The sequence below is a fragment of the Lissotriton helveticus genome, chromosome 2_1, assembly GCF_964261635.1.
Source record: "Lissotriton helveticus chromosome 2_1, aLisHel1.1, whole genome shotgun sequence".
Lineage (NCBI taxonomy): Eukaryota > Metazoa > Chordata > Amphibia > Caudata > Salamandridae > Lissotriton > Lissotriton helveticus.
The window spans coordinates 1,059,048,821-1,059,068,017 of record NC_136059.1 but is presented as its reverse complement, the minus strand read 5'-3'; the positions used below and the strand labels follow the sequence as shown (position 1 = coordinate 1,059,068,017).

The following is a 19,197-nucleotide window of genomic DNA, read 5'->3' as shown; positions in this document are numbered from 1 at the left end:
CCTGGGAGGGTGCCATAGTTGCTTGTAGGGCTACTTAGCGGTAGCTGTGCTCTGCTCTTCCCTGCTCTGACTTTCGGTGCCACCGTGCCTGGCACTCTCCCAGATGATGCTGTTTCTCTCCATTCGTTTCTTCCTTTTCTGTTTCTCCAATTTTTTCGCACACTGTTCCCGTATTCTCATAGTTTTTGGTTTGTGATGGCTCCGCGTTGTGGTGCAGAAAAGTTCTATGAAGAAAGCTAACGTTGTCGCGCCGGGGTGGGGCTTATGGGACCTTGCTGACGTCACGCCCGGTGACGATATCAGGGCGGAGTCACGTGGTACTGCCCCCGGCACGCAGAGATGCTATTGCAAAGAAAATTTTCCAGATCCAGTCTTACGCCTGGGGATAATTCTACGTTAAGGAATCTGCGACTAGAATCGTCTCTACAAGATACATCATTACCGAAGGTAAATAATTTGTAGATTACTAACAACACTATCATTCGCATTGTCACCATCACCAACCCAGTCCATGGAGACTCACCTTTATAGATAAGCCAGCCCCATGTGAGGACCCAAACTCCAGGAATATCGGAAGACCATCTTCGGAGCCTTATCTAGTCAAACCACCAATGCCAGATACAACAGTTGCGTATCACTTGATCACATAACAAGCTTCTGATCAGCACAGATTCAAATTCAATGTGTTGGAAGGATGGAAGGATGGCTTCCTCCCAATACCCTCTTTAAAACAGAGTGACCTGATAGAGACATCTCGCCACAGATTCCTTAACTTAGAATATCCCCAGGCGTCAGACTGGATCCGGAATTTTTTTCCAGCAGCAACTCTGCGCACCGGGGGACAGCGTCACCCGGCTCCGTCCTGACGTCGTCCAAGGATATGACGTCAGTGGAGCCATATAAGTTCCTCCCGGAGCGCTGATGTCAGTTTTCCTTCTTTTCCACGTCCCAACACGGATCCAGGAGAAGCAGTTCCTCTGGCCTGTTTGTTGTTTTAAGGCCCTGTCAAAGCCTTTTAGCATCCGGGAACAGTGAGCAATGCCTACTGGCTTCATATCGTGTGGGACCTGTGCGCGGAAGATGTCGGTGACAGATCCACACAAGAACTGCATTTTGTGCTTGGGCGCTAGGACCACGACTCCACCGAGTGCGACGCCTGCTGGCAGCTGAAGCCGAAGTCCATGCGGTAGCGACAGATTAAATTGATGTCCGCCCGGTTGCCCCGGTCAGAATCCTCGCGGCGCCGGCCTTCGTTTTCAGCAGAAAGATCCATTTGGTGCAGTTCTCCTTCCCACACTGAGGTTCCTATTCGGGACAAGTCCTGGAGTCGTTCCCGTGGACTTCGCTCGCCTGCCTCAGGTAAGCACCGGAAGAAGCCACGGAGATCGTCGACCTCGCACAAGTGTGACGACTGGGCCTGCTGCTCCCGGTTTTCATCAGACATGGGTGCTCAGGAGTCGAGTCCCACCTACCCACCTTTTCCTGGTCCTGGGGTGACTTGGACCCAGATAGAGGCCTATTTCAGGTCTCTGCAGACCACCTTTGGGTCACCCCCACTGCCTGGCGCGCCTCCGGGCCCCTCAGTGGGGGTAGGGACTCAGGTCGGGTGTTCACCAAAGGGTTCGCCCTCGGCGCCGACCTAGTGCCTTGACTCCGGTTCCAGGGTTGCTGTGACGTCAGGACACTGCCCGTAGGGGCATCCCACTATGACATCTAGCTCTCCTGGTGCGTCTTTGCACAACCCTGTATGGCTTCCTTTGTCGTTGCTGGATGTAGCTGCAGCACGGGGCTCGACTAAGAGTCGACAGGAAGTCGAGCCAACACCGGTCCGATGCCGGGCGGACGAGTCCTCTTCGGGGCTCATCGGCGTCGACCCAACGCTGTCTCGCCATCGGTCAATGCCGGTTCTGTCCCTGGCTGACATCTGGCCCTCCTGATGCGTCTTCGCACAGCCCTATGGGGGGCCCTATGTTGTTGCTGGATGCGCTGTAGCAAGGAACTCGACTTTGAGTCCACGTTGTTCCTTCCCACAGGCTCCTGCGGTGGTGGAGGTCGAGTTAACGCCTCTCCAACGCCGGAAGGACAAGTCCTCTTCAGGACAGGGGCCCATGAGGCCCTGGCTGGCCCATCACTATGTGGGCCCTCTGTCTTTGGGTGGATGTTCCCAACGGATGACTTACTAGCTCCACGTCGAATTGCCACGGAGGCTAGTGCAGAAAATTGCGAGGGCGGTTCGCAGGGCTGGGAATATCCTACAGATGCAGCTGCCTCCCTTCAGACCCTTTGTTGGATCTTCTCCAACAGGGCATGGTGGGTTTGGAGCCCTTATTGCCTTTTGGCTGGTCGCTGTATGATGTCCTTCTGGGGACTTGGGCCAGACCCTCATAGGGGGACTCGTGGGTCATGTAATTGCACATCGCCCGGCTCCAGATGACTCTGCCTGTGGTCCAGGCAGCGTTCCTTTCCTCTCCGTTGCTTCCTCCCACTTTGGAGTCCAGGTGATTGGAGTCGTGTGGCCGCAATGTCTTTGCGCCAGCCTTCAGTCCCTCAACACGACCTGCATGTTTGCTCTGGCTGCCTTTGCCCTTTGAAACTCCGTCGACCAACTTCTTCCCTCTTTGCCGGAGGGCCCTTGTGCTGACCTGGCCCAGCTTATTCGGGATGGCCGCGAAATGGCTCAGTTTTCAGTTTTTAGCACTGACTCTGTGGGTCGTGCTATTGCCAGGTCTGTTGCTCTGCGTCGCCAAGCATGGCTAGGCGATGGCAGTTTTCCCGAAGATGTTCGGGAGAGACTCTGGATCTGACTTTGATGGGGTCCATCTGTTTGATGAGCATGCAGACTCAGTGGTCTGACGCCTCCTATCTGGATTTCAATGACTGCCAGGTTTTTAGTCCTTTTGGTGGACTTGTGTTTTCATATGCAGTATTGTCACTTTGTTTATGATTTCCCACTCTGGGTTCAAGACGCATTTCCCAGACTGGTTATATGGCTTGTTCGGCCGTGTTTTTTCTTCCAAACAATTGGTACAGCTGGGCTTGCTGTTTTTGTGGTTCTATTTGACCTCTGTCTATGATTTTTCTTCCTGGGGTGTCCCTTGCTTTTTATAGGGATCTGACGTACCGTGTGTGGGATATTCATTTGCTATTCTGTAGCTGCCCTTCCTTGCCAGGAAGTTTCAGAGGCTCCCGTGGAGTTCTCTTTGTTATTTTCTGTCCCTCTGGAAATTATTGCTGTGGGTTATGCTGTAGGCATCTCCCTTTATTCCATGCTTCCTGCTGGGGTGGGATGCCTCGTGTTGCTACCCACGGACTGGTGTGGCCCTCTCCTGGAGCTTCTGTATTGCTGCTTATGGTTGTTTTGTTGCACTCTCCTACGTCTGTGGTTGCAGTCTACTCCGGTGTCTTGTTGGGGTACTGCTGCCTCCTGCTCACCCCCTGGGGTTTCACGTCCTCCTGCTTTGCATTTGGCTCTTTTTTCCGCCTTCATTCTCCCCCTGGCACTGTTGGATATCTTGGGTGTGGGTGCGCGCCCCTGTGGGCGGTTTGTCCATTCAGCTCCAGATCGGTTCTTTCTGTGCTCGGTGCAGCCACCACCTGTGGGTCCACGCTTGGTGTGTGCGCTTTCACGGGGTACCCGTAGTGTTCCTTGAGCCACTGTCTTGGTTGTGTCCCCCGGCTCAGGTGTTTCTCCTCCTGGTCTCTGCTGCTATTTTCAGCGGACGTATTCTGTCTCCGGATGCTCTCTGGCATCATCTTGTCTCTCCCTCCCCAACCCCCCCCCCCTACTCATGGGAGATGGCTTTGTGTGTATGTCCGGCTTGCCATGGATCCTTGGTCTTTTTACCGGTGGGTCCGGTTTGCCGGATGACTACCTGTTAATGCCCCCGTCTTTCTCTGTTGGTGCGCATATGCTGTGGCTGTTGTGTGATTGGGCTTGTACACTTGTGTGATGGGTTCTCACGGTACACAAGGTCTGCTTACAGGTATTCTTGCAATCCACTTCTATGTATCTTCTGTAGTCATAGTTTGTATATCTCGGCATGGTGATGTCTGCGTCTGACATGTCATTTTTTGCAGTTCAAAGTGTATGTTCTGACTCTGTCATACTGTTTAGTTCCTTTTCTGGGATTTGGTCTCTTGGTGGATCCTGGGATCCTATTTTCAGTTTCACTTCTTTTTGCTGAAGTTTATGGCATTCTGCCATTGTGCACTGACCTTTATGGTTCTGTGATTGCGTTGCTTCATGGGTCTGGTGTCAGCTATGCTGGCATTGCTGTTCCCACCTTCTTCTAGTCAACAATAATGAAGGATTACTTCCCCTGGGAACTTGGTGGCTTTCATTCGCAGACCCTCCTCCAATGGGGTATAGCTTTGGTATCTATTCTAAGTTAAGGAATCTGCGGCTAGATGTCTGTCAGATGAAGTAGTTACTTACTTTCCGTAACGAGGCATCTGGTAGAGACACAGTCTAGCCGCAGATTCCTTAACTCCCACCTATCCTCCCCATTCTTTGAGGGCCTTCCAGGTGGGGTTCTGCCCACTTGCCTCCTCCAATTCACCTGCCTCTGGGGCAGGGTATGTCACTCTGTTCTGGCACAATGGCTCTCCACCCTTTCTCGCTTTGGGTGGCTAGAGTATGTACTTTTCAATGTTCTTCCGCCATGGATTTTCGGCATGGAGATTCTCATGTTCTTCCACCCTCCCTCCACCCTTGTCTGTTTCTCCCCTTTACCTTGGGGTCTCCTTGTCTATGCTACAGTAGATTTTGTTGAGGTTTTATTTGACTATGCTACAGTTCATAGGTCATTGTGGAGGGTGTGGTTAACGTTCTCTGTTGTTGGTCACTTTTGGTCACTCGCAAATGGTCATGTTGTTCCAGTCTTGTTGTCCTTTAAAGTTGCATCCTGTTGTTAGAGACTGTCTTTCATATAGTTCCATCCTGTGGTTGCGAACTGTCCTTCGTTTGTCATGCCATTAATTTCCAATGCCATTGCCTCTTAAGGCTGTGTGGCTCTTCGCTTGGGCGAGACTGTTTCTAAGGGCGGGTGCCTTGTTCGTTCCCTTCAGTCCCTTCAAGTGTTGAGTACTCTTTCAACATGGTCCCTTTAAGTGTTAAGTACTCTTTTCACATGGTGTGGTTTCTCATCATTCTATGGTTTCTTGTCCTTATTGTTTCACAGATTTTTGATCTTTTTTGGCCCACTGTTCCTATACTCTCACAGTTTTGTAGTGGCTCCCGTTGTGGCGCGGAAAAGTTTCACAAAAGAAAACTGACGTCAGCACGTCAGAGGGGGACTTATATGGCTCACTTCAGTGGACGACGTCAGGACGGAGTCCGGGCTATGCCCCCCACCCCCACCCCTTTCGGCGTGCAGAGGTACTGCTGTGGAAAAACATTTTCAGGATCCATGCTGACGCCTAGGGATATTTTAAGTTTAGGAATCTGCGGCTAGACTGTGTCCCTACTAGATACATCATTAACGAAGATAAGTAAGTCGTTCTTCAGAACTCTTCCATGCTAGACGGTAAAACTTGTTCTGGCTGTAGGTCTGGCACCTCCTTTGCCCTGATATTGTTAAACTGCAGGTCATTGGCCAAGCATAAGTGGGAACTATATGATTTACTGGAAGATTATCTGCCAGACGCTATTTTATTTTTTAAACAGAGACATGGCTTCATGAGGATTCCTCCCCTGATATATTGCAGGCCATTCCGCAAGGTTTCGCTATCATGAGGCAAGACGTACTTTCTAAAGGAGGAGGCGGAATGGCAACTATTTTTAAGAAAAAGTTCCAATGCTCCTTTTCGGAACTTGCTAACAAGGATTACGAAGCTGTCTTCTTCTCCTTTGTGCTCTCCAATAAATTTGCCATTATTAGCTCTTATCTATCGCCTCTGGGGACGCGTCTGAGTTTTTCTACCTCACTGGCAGATATATTGTCTCCATTAGGAATGCATTACTCTAATCTGTTAGTACTAGGGGACTTCAGTGTCCACCTGGACGATATATGCTGCCCGGCTGTAAAAGTCTAGTTGAGCAAATGGAGAGGCTTCGACTCACCCATCGCTTTTTTGCACCTACGTACAAATTAGGGCACACGCTTCACCCAGTGCCTATGCTGAAACTCTGCCCCCAATTCCCCTGGTCTGGTTAGATTATTTGGCAAGTTCCATTAAGATATCCTGCACTAGGGTATCTGGGAACTCCATTTATTCTTCCATTTGGGTACGAAGTTGGTCAAAGGTGACGTCTGAGAGGCTCAATCAGGCTCTCAGCAATAACAATCCGGTCTTTGATAATTACCCTGATAAAGCCTGGAGGCAATTTGCCATCTTGCTCAAAGTGTATTAGATCAGATTGCTCCCATCACCAAACAAGTTGTCCCTAGGAGTAAACCGTCAGCTGCATGGCTCTCTGCTAAACGTCTGGCTCTTAAAAAGGAATGTAAGAACCTGAAGCATCTCTGGAAATCCATCACATCCACCAGATGGCTCCTTCAGATTATCCAACAGAGCTATGCCCTTTCATTCCTTTTCAACCCACTGTAACTTCCTCCCATCGTTCTCCAAGAGGTTAGTGCTGTACTGTCCAAGGGGGCATCAAGAGGGTTCCGGACTTGGAAATAGGACCAGGTTGTTACTACTGCTATGTGCTCATGCTGAAGAAGGATGGAGGCCTCCATCCTATTTTAGATCTTTACCCTTTGAATCTCTACCTGTGGGAGGGTAAATTCAAAATGCTCACACTGCCCAGTTTTTATACTGAGGCAATTCCATGGTGAATTGCATCATATTAGAAAGCGTTGTGTGCCAGCCAATAGAACTCTTAACTGAAGGAGTGATTGCACATTTTACTAAGGGAAGGAGTTCTGCTGCTGCATTCCAGAGATGGGTGCCTAAGCAGACTTTTAAGGTATTAGCACTGTGCTCTGTCTGTGTGTTCGACAGTAAAGAATAAAGAATTCAGAGAAGGCCCCATCCCACCTTTGTCAAGAAGAAACATTTCAGTCCTTGCAGAAAAGTTCTATGCTGGAGGCTTCATTTACCTAATGCAGGGCCACCAACGTTATGTTGTTTCATCTGGATAGACTTTTATTGTTCTCTGTGGTAGATAACGTTTCTCCCAGTCATCCAAATCTTTCACAGCTCTGTGAAGCCAGGTTCCAGACTGGCTAGAGATACGTCAATATAGCCCACTGTGTGCAAGCAAGCTTACATTAACCCCATTTTCAATAACTAATCTAATACCTTGTGGCTTGCAGGATTTGATACTGTTTCATATGTGTTTGGGGAAGGAAGTACTGATCCCCAGTCACCTCTCCTCTCAAAGAAGATGTCCCATCCCTTCCAAAAGGGTCTTGGAAGATGATCTTTTAAGCAGAGGTGGTGCTTCAACGGATCACAGTGGTCAAATTCCCAAGAATGCTGGATATTAACACCCAGTAGCTGTGCTTAGAAGCCCGAGGCGCAGAGGACACCACCATCCATCAGTGCTTCTGGAAACTACCCTGATGGGCCAGGTCCCATGTCACCTCCATCAGATGCCATTCACCTGCTCAACTGGTGACGCACACGCCCCACTGCTTACACCTACACTCAGTGGGCCACCAGCCTGGGTCAGTCAGCAAGTCAAGAATAACTACAGCACTGAAATTATATGGCTCCCTCTTCCCCCATCCAGGAGGTGAACCAACCAACCAACCAGCTAGTAAGCAACAGTGTCATATACTCTAGACGGCACTCCAGGGTCCTAAGATCCTGGGCTAAAAATTGGGGGCCACAGTTCTCATATGACAGTCCCTTGTCAGCTACCTACTCTGCCTAAAATGTAGGAAATTGGGTAACCCACATATTGTCCTTTCATTAATGTGTTCCTTGTGTAACTCTGACTAACTTATCTATGGTGATGTAACAACTCAGTCCCAAAGCTCTGCCTTCCTGCCAGGAATACATAAGGGATGCAGCACAGGGCAGCACATGGCTGGTCCTCCCCACAGCTGATAATGGCCCTCTTTTCCCACACTGTCATTAATCATCTGTCATCAGCAGATAGTCTTCCACAATGCTGCTGATCGAATGCGGCTTAGGGTATCCAGTCCACTGCCGCCACATGAGGGAAAAGAGACTGGAACAACGGGTCAGCACAAGAAACATGTGGCATCATGCAGCGGGGTAAGCCCTGCAGACCATCCGGCATCTAGTGTCGCAAAGCTTGCCACAGCACAAGAGTACCTGTAACCCCCAGTTCACACTACAGTCTCACCATCTCTGAGGGAAGATGATAGAGCCACACACACTATATCTGGGCTGGCTACCATGTTCAGAGATGACCATGTGCTCATCACTTGTGGCTGCTGCAGTAATTAGCAAGTATTTCTAGATAGACTCCTTTAGGAAAGTGCCTCCTTTTGACATGATTTACAACAAGGGGTGGTGATGGACAGAGTCTCTGAATTAAGCAGAGTACTCTCACCCAGTCAAGAGATCAGGGCTAGATCCAACACCGTTTTTTAGCTCATTGCACCATCCCAGTTTCAGAACCTGGCTGTATGCAAATTAGTCTGTCCCTGGCCCAGTGCATCATGGGAACAGGGCAGACCAGACTACAAAAGCCAATTCTTACACTGGGAAGGAAACAAGCTTCCGGGGACCGGTTTCTGCCATTTCAGGCGTCTTCGGCCCGGCTTGCTTGAATCCTGATGGTGCAATGAGCAAGGGACTCACATCTGAGTATACCCTTCCACGCTTAGGGTGGACAAAATAATTTACAACAAGGGGTGGTGATGGACAGAGTCTCTGAATTAAGCAGAGTACTCTCACCCAGTCAAGAGATCAGGGCTAGATCCAACACCGTTTTTTAGCTCATTGCACCATCCCAGTTTCAGAACCTGGCTGTATGCAAATTAGTCTGTCCCTGGCCCAGTGCATCATGGGAACAGGGCAGACCAGACTACAAAAGCCAATTCTTACACTGGGAAGGAAACAAGCTTCCGGGGCCAGGGACAGACTAATTTGCATATAGCCAGGTTCTGAGCTGGGATGGGGCAGTGAGCTAAATAACGGTGATGGATCAAGCCCTGATCTTTGGACTGGGTAAGAGTGGTCTGCTTAATTCAGACACTCTGTTCATCACCACCCCCTTTTCTGAATCGTTTTTGGCCACTATAGGTGTGGCAGGGTATACTCAGACATGAGTCCCTTGCTCACGGCTCCATCAGGATTCAAGCAAGCCGGGCCGAAGAGGCTGAAATGCCAGAAACCGGTCCCCGGTAGCTTGTATCCTTTCTGGTGAAGAATTGGCTTGGTAGTTTGGTCTGCCCTGTTCCCATGATGCACCGGGCCAGGGACAGACTAATTTGCATATAGCCAGGTTCTGAGCTGGGATGGGGCAGTGAGCTAAATAACGGTGATGGATCAAGCCCTGATCTTTGGACTGGGTAAGAGTGGTCTGCTTAATTCAGACACTCTGTTCATCACCACCCCCTTTTCTGAATCCTTTTGACATGGTCATACACCACTTTTTTCCCTGGTGCTGATGCTTTTCGACTGATGCAATGGGTCTGTACTAAGCAGGCCCCAGTGCCAGTGCTCTTTCCCTTAAAACAAGGTAAATGTTTACCTTATATAGAAGACTAGCCACAGATTCCTTACCCCAAAATTCTCGCCAGGTGCCAGACTGGATCCGGATTTTTTCAGCAGTACCCCTGCGTGTCTGTAGAGGTCGTCTTGCAACTCCGTACCGATGTCGTTCACATATGTAATGTCACCAGAGTCCATATAAGCCCCTCTCCAACGCGCTGTCGTACGTTTCCTTCTTCTCTGTGCTTATTACGCAGATCCGGAGAATTGGTTATGTCAGGCCGTTTTTGGCTTGCTTCGACATTTTCGTTGTTGAAACTATGGGTGCTTGGTAGAGCAGTACTACTCCTGTCATCTACTTGGATCGAAGGCACTGTGGGAACGTAGGATGAAGTTCCTGTCAGTGCAGCTTTCACAGTCACTGCACTCTTCATTTGCAGACCCGGTCCAGGAGCTGTTCCCGTGGACATCACTCTCCATCGCCCTCCCACGGTAAGTCTCTACGTAGGCAGTCGAAGTTGCGGCATCCCCTGACTTCACCGCACAGAGATTCCAACTTTTACGCCTCCTCCTTCTGGCCGGTTGAGGACTCCGTGCAGAAGTTCACCCTGTGCCTCCCTGTCTACCCTGGAGCCGGGGCTCTGACCCAGATGCAAGCATAATATTGCTCTCCTCCTGCCATCTTTGGGTCTTCGCCTTCCCTTGGAGCGCCTTCGAGCCCCAAAGAGGTCAGAGGTGCTGGCGTGTCCATGCTTGCAGGTTTGCCCTCGGCTTCAGTTAGGCTCTGGGGTTCCTTGGACAACTCAGTCTCGGCACCTTTACACAGCACTTTGGGGTTCCCTCGTTCAGCACTTGTATCTGATCAGCCGATTCTGATGACGATGGCGCCGCCGATCCACACCATGCCACTTCCCCTTTCTGATGTTGAGGCGTCTCAAAATCGGTGATGGTTAATGTTGTGTGCTGAGCAAATGGTGCCCCCTATCTCGGTCATCCTTCTTCCACTTTCTGTGGAGCCCTCCAGTGTTTTCCCTTCTGAAGAACACTGGTTAGGAGTTTATGGGGATGAGTCGGTGTTTCTGCACCTCATATCTGATGCTGCTCAGCCTCCTATGGAGGATAGCTTCCTAACTTAACTGGGTGAAACTAGTGGATTAGAGTCTTCACCGGCCTTGGGCCTTCTTTCCCCTCCTGGTCTTGCTACAGAGGCAAGCTCCTCTTTAGCTAATATGCTATGGCGAGGTGCTCTGATTTTGTGATTTAACTCTTCCTTCTGTTGAAAAACCTACTGAGTTCCTAATTGGCGTTCTGCATCATTGCCAAACGGGTGGAGTCGGTGCTTCCTACTAGTGACGCAGTGTATGACAGTTTGTTGGGAGCTGGGCTAAACCCGCTACAGGGGCCCTGGTGGATCGATCTATATCTCACAAACAACGTTCGACCCCTTGTGATCCGGCCTGTTTCCTCCGGCACCCCACTTCTCCTAGTTTCGTGGAACAGTCTGCTTTAGCCTCTCATAATATCAACTCTCTTCCTCTTGTTCCATCAGACCGAGATTCCTGGAGACAGGCCACTCGTGGCAGGGATAGATTCTCCCCACAAGATCTGCTTTGCATTCCATTAATGCATCTTGCGTTCTTGGATGCTTTTCCTATACGTTGTGGGATTCCTTCACACGTTTGTTGCCATCACTTCAGGACGATACCTGGAGCGAGCTTACCCAGTTGATCCAAAATGGACAACGGGTGGATAAATCAATCAGTAGATGTGAGATGGACACCGCTGATTCAGTAAGGCGGGGCCATGGCTTCTTCCGTGGTGCTACATCGTCGTGCCTGGCTACCAAACTCTTCCTTTTCAGAGGCTGTTCAGACCACCTGACTTGACATGTCTTTTGATGGAATCTACCTTTTAGGTGCTCATGCCGACAATGCTTTGCAGCGTTTTTGTGGCAGTCGGAGTGGAACATAAACTTAGCTCTGCTCTTTCTCCTGTGTGTCGCCCTAAATCCACCAATTTCAGTTTGCATGGGGGATGTTGGTCCTCCATTTCTTTCTCGATTGAGCATGCAGTGGTGGTGTCCATGGTTGTCTATCTAACCTACTGGTGACACCCAGTGTGGTATTCCTGCTCCCTACAGGTTTTATTCTTATCCTTCTTCACTGTAGATGACAGGTTTATGGTTCCGTTATGAGCCTCCATGAGTTTAACACCCATTGCATGGTGTTCCGTTCCTCTGACTATGGGCTCCGTACCAAAGAGATCGCTTTTCAGTATTAATTATTTCTCGCACAGGAATAATTACCTCTGTTACATGCTCTTTCGAGCACTTTTGTATGCTTTACCGACCACTTACGAGAGCCACTTGTGGTGTAGAGTTTAAGATCTTTGACTCGCAACCTAACTGCTGAAATGTTTTACCCTGGCATTTCACATTTATAAATAACGTTTAGTATCCCTTGTAAGGGTCTTTCACTTTTCACCATCTGATGGAGTTTCTATATAGCTTGTTAATTGAGATCCCTGTCTTGTGAATCTCTCATTTATGATTGAGCTACAAAGGGAGCACCCTTTTTGCTACCCTTCTTTTGTAATTCTGTTTCGCCAAAGCCTATAACTTTCCACTGGAGCAGTGAGACATGTGCCACAGTCTCTACTCTGTTATCCACGTTACTGGTCTGGCCTTATTTGCCGCTAGGGCATTCTTTTCTCTGCCTCCTTTATTTCTTTAGTAGTAAGTTTCTCGCTCTTACATCAGTAGGGTGCACTTTTAATGGACTACTCTGATGCACAGGTTTCATTCACTTGTGATTTTCACACAAGGTGCTTATTCAAGAAAACAAAAAGTGTTTTCTTCCTCAGTCCTACTGTTTGTCTTGTTTATAGTTTCCTCCACATTCTTTATATGTGTGGTAGTACTTAAGTGTCTTCTTTTTTCTGCCACCGGTCTCACTAACCTTCCTCTGATTCTTCCTGCATATATATTATTTATATCTTTATGTGTGTGTTATGCTACATTTCATAAACCGGGCCTATGTATAGCTTAGGGGGATGTACCCTTCATTTTTATCTTGCAGTCTCATCTTACCTTAGTCTCTATGTACGCCTTAGCCCTTCTTTCCACCTCTATGGGCACTACGCGTTGAGTGATCCCATCAGTGTCTTTCTGGCTTCAAGACTTTTTTTCTTAAGACATGTGTTATGCTTGTCTATACTTGTTGTTCTTGTCTTTTGCAGTTTTTTCGGTGTTCGCAATAATCCCTGCTGCTCCACCGTGGATCTATTCTTAGATTCCTTTCTCAGTCTGTCTCAGGACAGGTTTGCCTATAATGCTCTCGCTATTGCCTCTGGCCCGCCAAACCCCAGCTGCCCAAGGGTTCAGCTCTTGAGCCCATTTTCTCCATATTTTGAGTAATAGGTTTTACTGACATAAAGGTTTTTTAAGTCAAGGCCTTGTAGCTAAGTGGGATTGGCTTCTGCCTTTGGGTTCCCAATTCACGGCCAACCATGGGTCAGGTCCCACTTTGGGATCTACCTAGTATTGTATTTATATTAAATATTGTCTACGTACACCTTTCTGTTTCTCTGTAATGGGTAACTTTATGCCCATGTTGTTCACGGTCTTTGACTTTCCTTGCCTGTGTGTTATTGCCACATTTTCTAGGGTGCAGTGAATGCTCTTGCTCTCCCAACTTCCTAAGACAGTCCTGTTTGGTCTTTCTTATTACAGACCAGTTAATTCTTTTAAGGGATTTTTAGTACGATCAGTTCCCAGTCTCTCCTCCGGGGATGGTATTGCTTGGGTATCTATTCTAAGGTAAGGAATCTGCGGCTAGACATCTCTTTCAGATGAATCAGTTACTTACCTTTGGTAACGCATTATCTGGTAGAGATATAGTCTAGACGCAAACATCTTACCAACCCACCCATACTCATCTGTTCTGTGCACCCTTTCCATCTTACCTAAAAGGTCCCTTTCTTGGTATTCGCATACCATGCATTTAGAGTTTGCAATTCTTAATTCAGAAAGGTATTTATCTTGTATGGCACATTGTTTCCACAGCCAGTTTCTTTAATGACTCTGCATTTTTAGAGCAGTAATTAGTCACAGAAGAAACTGGTCTCAGCGTGGGGTTTATATGTACTCCGGTGACGTCGCAGACGTGGATGACTTTGGTACGGAGCTGCACAATGCCCTCTATTGACGCGCAGGAGTGCTGCTGAAAATATTTACAGATGCAGTCTGGCACCTGGGGAGAATTCTAAGGTAAGTAATCTGCGGCTAGATTACGTCTCTACCAGATAAGGCGTTACAGAAGAGAAGTAACGTGTTCAATTGTACCACAATTGATTAGGAAGGCCTTTAGCACCCCTGTAAGTCCCTAGTAAATGATAACCCTGGCACCAAGGGCATAGGTACTAAAGTGGGTCGTTAAGACTGCAGCATGTATTATGCCACCCTAAGTGACCCACGCTCAAATTGCATTCAGACTGCCATTGCAGGCTGTGTGAAATGGTGCCAACCTTTTTGAAAACACGACATGGCACATTCCCTGTGTTCCATGCCCATGTACAATCTGTATACTGTATGTGAGTCACCCCTACAGCAGGCCTTAGAGCCCTAAGGCAGAGTGCATTATATTATATGCGCGGACATATCTGCATGAGCAGACATGCCCCTGAGATGTCTGGTTCCATTCCCACAACATTGCAAGTGTTCAGGATGCCATCTTAAGTATATGTACTGTGCACTGGCATGAGTTTTCCAGCTACATGATGGCTTCACTGAGAATAATGGTATTTGGTATCAAATATCTCACCTTGACAAATTCATACTGATGCCGGTATCTGATTTGACATGCACCCAAAGGGCACCTTAGGAGGTGTCCCCTGAATCCTACTAGTCTTACAGCTTGATTCATCAAGCTTAATTGCGCTCGCAAAGGGCCAGATTCTGAGAATCTGGCCCTTTGCGAGTGCAATTGTTGCATTTGGGATTCATCATCCCAAATGCAAAATTCGCTAATAAAGAATTCGCACATTTGCGAGGAATTGCATTTAAGGAATCTCTATGTGAGATTCCTTAAATGCAATTCATTAACCATTTTGAAATTGCGAAATAGCAATTTAGGACCGCTATTTACCACGAAGTCAAACCTCGTGGTAAATAGCTAAAACTTAGAAAAATGCATTTAAATGCATTTTTCTAAGTTGCATGTTACACACACACATGTCCTTTGGACATGTGTGTGCACAACATCAGTGTAAATTCACATTTCAGGGGTGCTACAGGGTGTCCTTTGGACACCCCTGCACCCTTGAAATCGCATCCTTATTTGCGATTAGCAAATTGCTAATCGCAAATAAGGAATAACTCCCCATTCATTCCTATGGGCCTTTAGGCCTTTAGGCCCATAGGAATGAATGGGGAGTTATTCCTTATTTGCGATTAGCAATTTGCTAATCGCAAATAAGGAATGTGCAGGAATCGCAATTTATTTAGCAATTCCTACATGAATCCCGTTTTGCAAGTCCTTAATAGCGATTCCTTATGAATCGCTATTAAAGACTCGCAAAACGGCCCTTTCATGAATCTAGCTGTTAGTGTGCTGGCTGAGTCGTATCATCCAGCCTGCCACCACAGAAACGTTTCTGACCCCCTGCAGGTAGGTGAGAGCCCGGGCTCCCTGAAGTCGGAAACCATGCCTTAGTTGGCGCAAGGTGTTCACACCTCCAGCAGGATGGCTAGTGTTTTAGCTTATCAAAGGTAGAGGCTTCAAAGTCTCTAACACATTTGATATGCGACCCGGCATCCCCCAGACATGGGAGATGCCACCCCTTGCCCAAGGTCCGTTTGGCACCAGCACAGGCGGGAAAACTAGCTAGTCAGAAGGCGATTACGCTCAGGCTTATAACACCCCTAAGGTGGGCTTCCTGATGTGAACAACAAAAGAAGGGTTTCACCATCTTGTTTTTAGTGGAACAATGAACTCTGGGTCATGCTTATGCCCACTTTCCACAGGAAATGGTTATATGGTCAATGCAGGCCCCCGACGGGGTAGACCTGGACGTAGTTCATGGAGACACACTACATGGATCTCAGCAAAGTGCCACATAAACTCCTCTGTGATACGTGGAGTTCTGCGGCAGTGGAGTCAAGTACGTCGCACGGTTCATGCTGATTTTTACCACCAGGAGTTTCTCCCATGTTGTAAAATCAGCACAAACGACATCATACAAATCGCCAGAGGGAGCTGCTTCTTTCTGCTGCCCAAGCAGCAGCTTTCTCAACGCGAGCGGTAGTGACCTTCTGCGACCACCAGCATTCAGAAATCTCATTGAGAGTTGGTCTAGCGCGCAATTTCTCTAATTGGTGAGCTGTGCAAGAGAAAAAAACACTGCTCCGCATCACTAAACAATAGTTTTTCAGACCTCCGTGCGGAATGCGCAAAACTCAGCGAACTCCACTAGCGGAGCGGAATTCTTTGCCCACCTTACCCAGGAGTAGGTAGCCCATTGGCTACTACCTTACACTCCCCGTAACGCCCCTAAATTCTGTATTTAGGTAGCCGTCTGACACCAGGAACTTGTATTCATCTGCTGAGAACAGAAAAAGGACCAAGAAGAACTGTGGACCAGCCCCTGCAAAGGTGCACTATTGGTTGGCTCGGATTATGGCTGTGGGGTTCAGGTTGCAGAGGTGTTTTGTCCAGCAGGTCGCTTGTGTTGGAGGCCCCTTTGCTCCAGAGACCCTTAAGAGCCAAGGCCCCCTCTGGGTTCTGCCGGTTCCCCACTTGCAGTCTTTTTCTTGTTACAGTTTTCTCCATTTACTTTTCCAGGTAGGGTTCAAGTCTACCATCGGCATCAGCACCTCTGCATCTGGACATTCCAGGGCAGGTTAATACTAACTGCTGGTGGTTCTTCGGACCTTGGCCTCTAAGCACCCTAAATCCAGGAGAGTAAACCTGAGAACAGTTTGCAAGTGTACCCATGCAGTGACTGTTTCCCCCATAGGATAACATTACCGCTTTCGAGGCTCATGCTGTGGTTTTCTACTATTTTACTTGTAAAAATCCATAACGTCTAAAGTACTTACCTGATTGCGATTACCTTGGTGTCTAAAATTATATAAAAATCTGTGCTATTTTTTAACTGGATCTTGAGTTTCTTCTTGATTGCATGTCTTATTTTTTGACTCTGTGAGTATAACAAATGCTTAAGACAACCTTCTTATAAACCTAACCTTTTTGACCACACTACCACAAATTGAGCTTTTGGGATTATTAATTTAAACTCTGTAAACCAATAAGGGTCGTCTGGATTTTCTGCACAGTGTACCTAATTTTTTTACACTACATAGAAAGCCCGCTTCCTACTCTGCCTCATAGCTGGATGCGACGCCATCTACCCCTTTCAGCAATACATTATAGTTGGCCCAAGAGTGTGGGTGAATGAAGTGTTTAAACTTTGATGACGAGTTTCAGAAAAGAGCAGTTTAATCGCTTTTTGCCCATGTCTTCCTGCAAGATAGCTGCTTGAGCTTCCTTTTATATGTTTTCTTACAAAAGATGATCTGTTCAGGGCTAGACTCAACAAATAAAGGGCATCGAATATAGGTGGAAATAGGTCTTAACCAATGGACTCATTTGCAAAACATTCTAGCCTGGACTGTGAAGCTAGGGCTAGGCTTCATTTGCAAGATCAGTGTTTCAGTAGTGTTTTTTGGGTAGGTTCTCTTCTTGCTTCTGGGAAGCCTCCTGATGCAAGTTGATGGATATTGCTGAGGAATCTTTAAATATTGAGCATTTGTTGACTGATTGATTGTCATCCATTGGGAAAAAAGATTATATACCTTTGGTAATATTAGAATCTGATGGGTACCATTTTTCCCTCTATAGGCTGTGCTGCTTATATTTTTAGGTGTCTTCCCATCTGAATAGCCGTATATTACACCAGTGCAACACCCTCAGAGATAAGTGATACATAGCCACATCTAAAAAGTTTGTGATTGGCTTGGATACTGTAAAGATAAACAAACTAAAGAGCAAACGCAATATAGATCAGGACGAACATCAGCTAAAATGTATATCTATTTCATCTAATTTTCTTTCTTGTATTTATTTCTTTGCAATTCGCTATGCATATTTACTTCTTATCAATTAATTTTGAACAATTCCTAGTACTATAAAATTAGTCCTCCTGAGGCAAATTTACTGTAATGCTACATCTCTTTTACAAATTATTAAAGTGCATTAATGTGTAGTTTGCTGTTGTTTGTAAATATTTTTCCTTCCATTTTAGCTCCTTTTGACCATTCAAGTGCAGAAAAGATTCCTTTAACAAAGGTTGGCAGGTTCGTCTATCATGTCAGACACAAAAACTCTGGAGTGGATCGAGCCATTATCTGTCAAATTGATACCATGGATGGTAGTAAAATCATAACTATACGTTCCCCTATGCAGGTAAAAATTAAATAGCTCAAAATACACAAATTTAAACTAATCGTATGGGGTATTCATTATTTCATGACATATTATTTTTATATATAGAATGTTTGAATCGCTCAAGCATATGAACAGATTTATAATGGTCTCCAGAACTGTAGTTTGTTGTGTGCTGACTTGGTTTGGTTTTATTACCACAGATTAGGAATCATTTTTCTATTGAGTTTGAGCTTTACGATGATGGAAAACTCATTGGAACAGCTTTACCAGATGCTGAATTTGATATACCACTTTCATCATACAGGTAGTCTTTACTTATTTTTATCTTTGTTAAGTTCTTGTTATTCCTTTGAAACTGTTTATAAAGCATTTTTTTTAAACATCTTTTTATTGATTTGCATTATACAGCTTGTATGAGTAATGCATAGATTTTCAGTTGCTTACATGGTGACGTAACAATCAGGAAGCGTTCATAGAAAACCATCACATTTTATCGCAATGTTACTGATTCAACTCAGGCACACCATTCAATTACAAAATTCCCATGAGTCCCTGTGAGCTAGTTATCCCTCTAGAACAATCAAGACACTAATCCCCTCTAAATTCCCCCCACAACCTTTCCCACTTTTTTGGCATCCCTCCCCCAGTTATACTACTTGTTTTGTGGAGAACAATTATTGTTGCAAGCAGCTGGTAATTTGGCAGGCACTCTTCCTCTCCGGCTTTCTGAAACATGGCCAGCATAGGTTTGGCCACCCCGCTGCACAGTCTTGAATAGCTCAAACAGTAAACCGTTAGGGCCCACCGCCTTGCCAGACTGCAGTCCCCTAATACCACCCGCCACCTCCTTTTCTGTCAGGTCTGCCTCTAGGCCCTCTCTATCTTCCTGCACAAGCTTCTGTACACCGATTGTCTGCAGCACGCCTGCACCACCTAGCTCCGACACGTGTTCCGGGAGGCATATATATTTTCATAATACCTGGCGAACGTGTCTGCTGTGTCTGCATTAGTGCATTAGTCCTCCGCAACACCTCATTGGCGTTTAGCACCCAAGTCCAGTCTTGATCTCTGTGATCCACCAAGCCAGGGGTCTAACGGCCTTGTCACCAGTGTCGTACAGGCGACGTTGTGTTTCCAGGGCATATTGTCTGGCCCTATGTTCCACAAGAGCCAG

At 47.0% G+C, this 19,197-nt stretch overlaps 1 protein-coding gene across 2 annotated transcripts in view; it reads left to right on the top strand.

Moving 5' to 3' along the window:
- VPS13A (vacuolar protein sorting 13 homolog A) overlaps positions 1–19,197 on the top strand; it is a 2,196,319-nt gene that overhangs the window by 1,036,724 nt on the left and 1,140,398 nt on the right. For both annotated transcript variants that reach the window (XM_078675860.1, XM_078675861.1), the window contains exons 45-46: positions 17,881–18,041; positions 18,224–18,327. In XM_078675860.1, the coding sequence (XP_078531986.1) occupies positions 17,881–18,041; positions 18,224–18,327 (265 nt within the window). The remainder of the gene's footprint in view (positions 1–17,880; positions 18,042–18,223; positions 18,328–19,197) is intronic.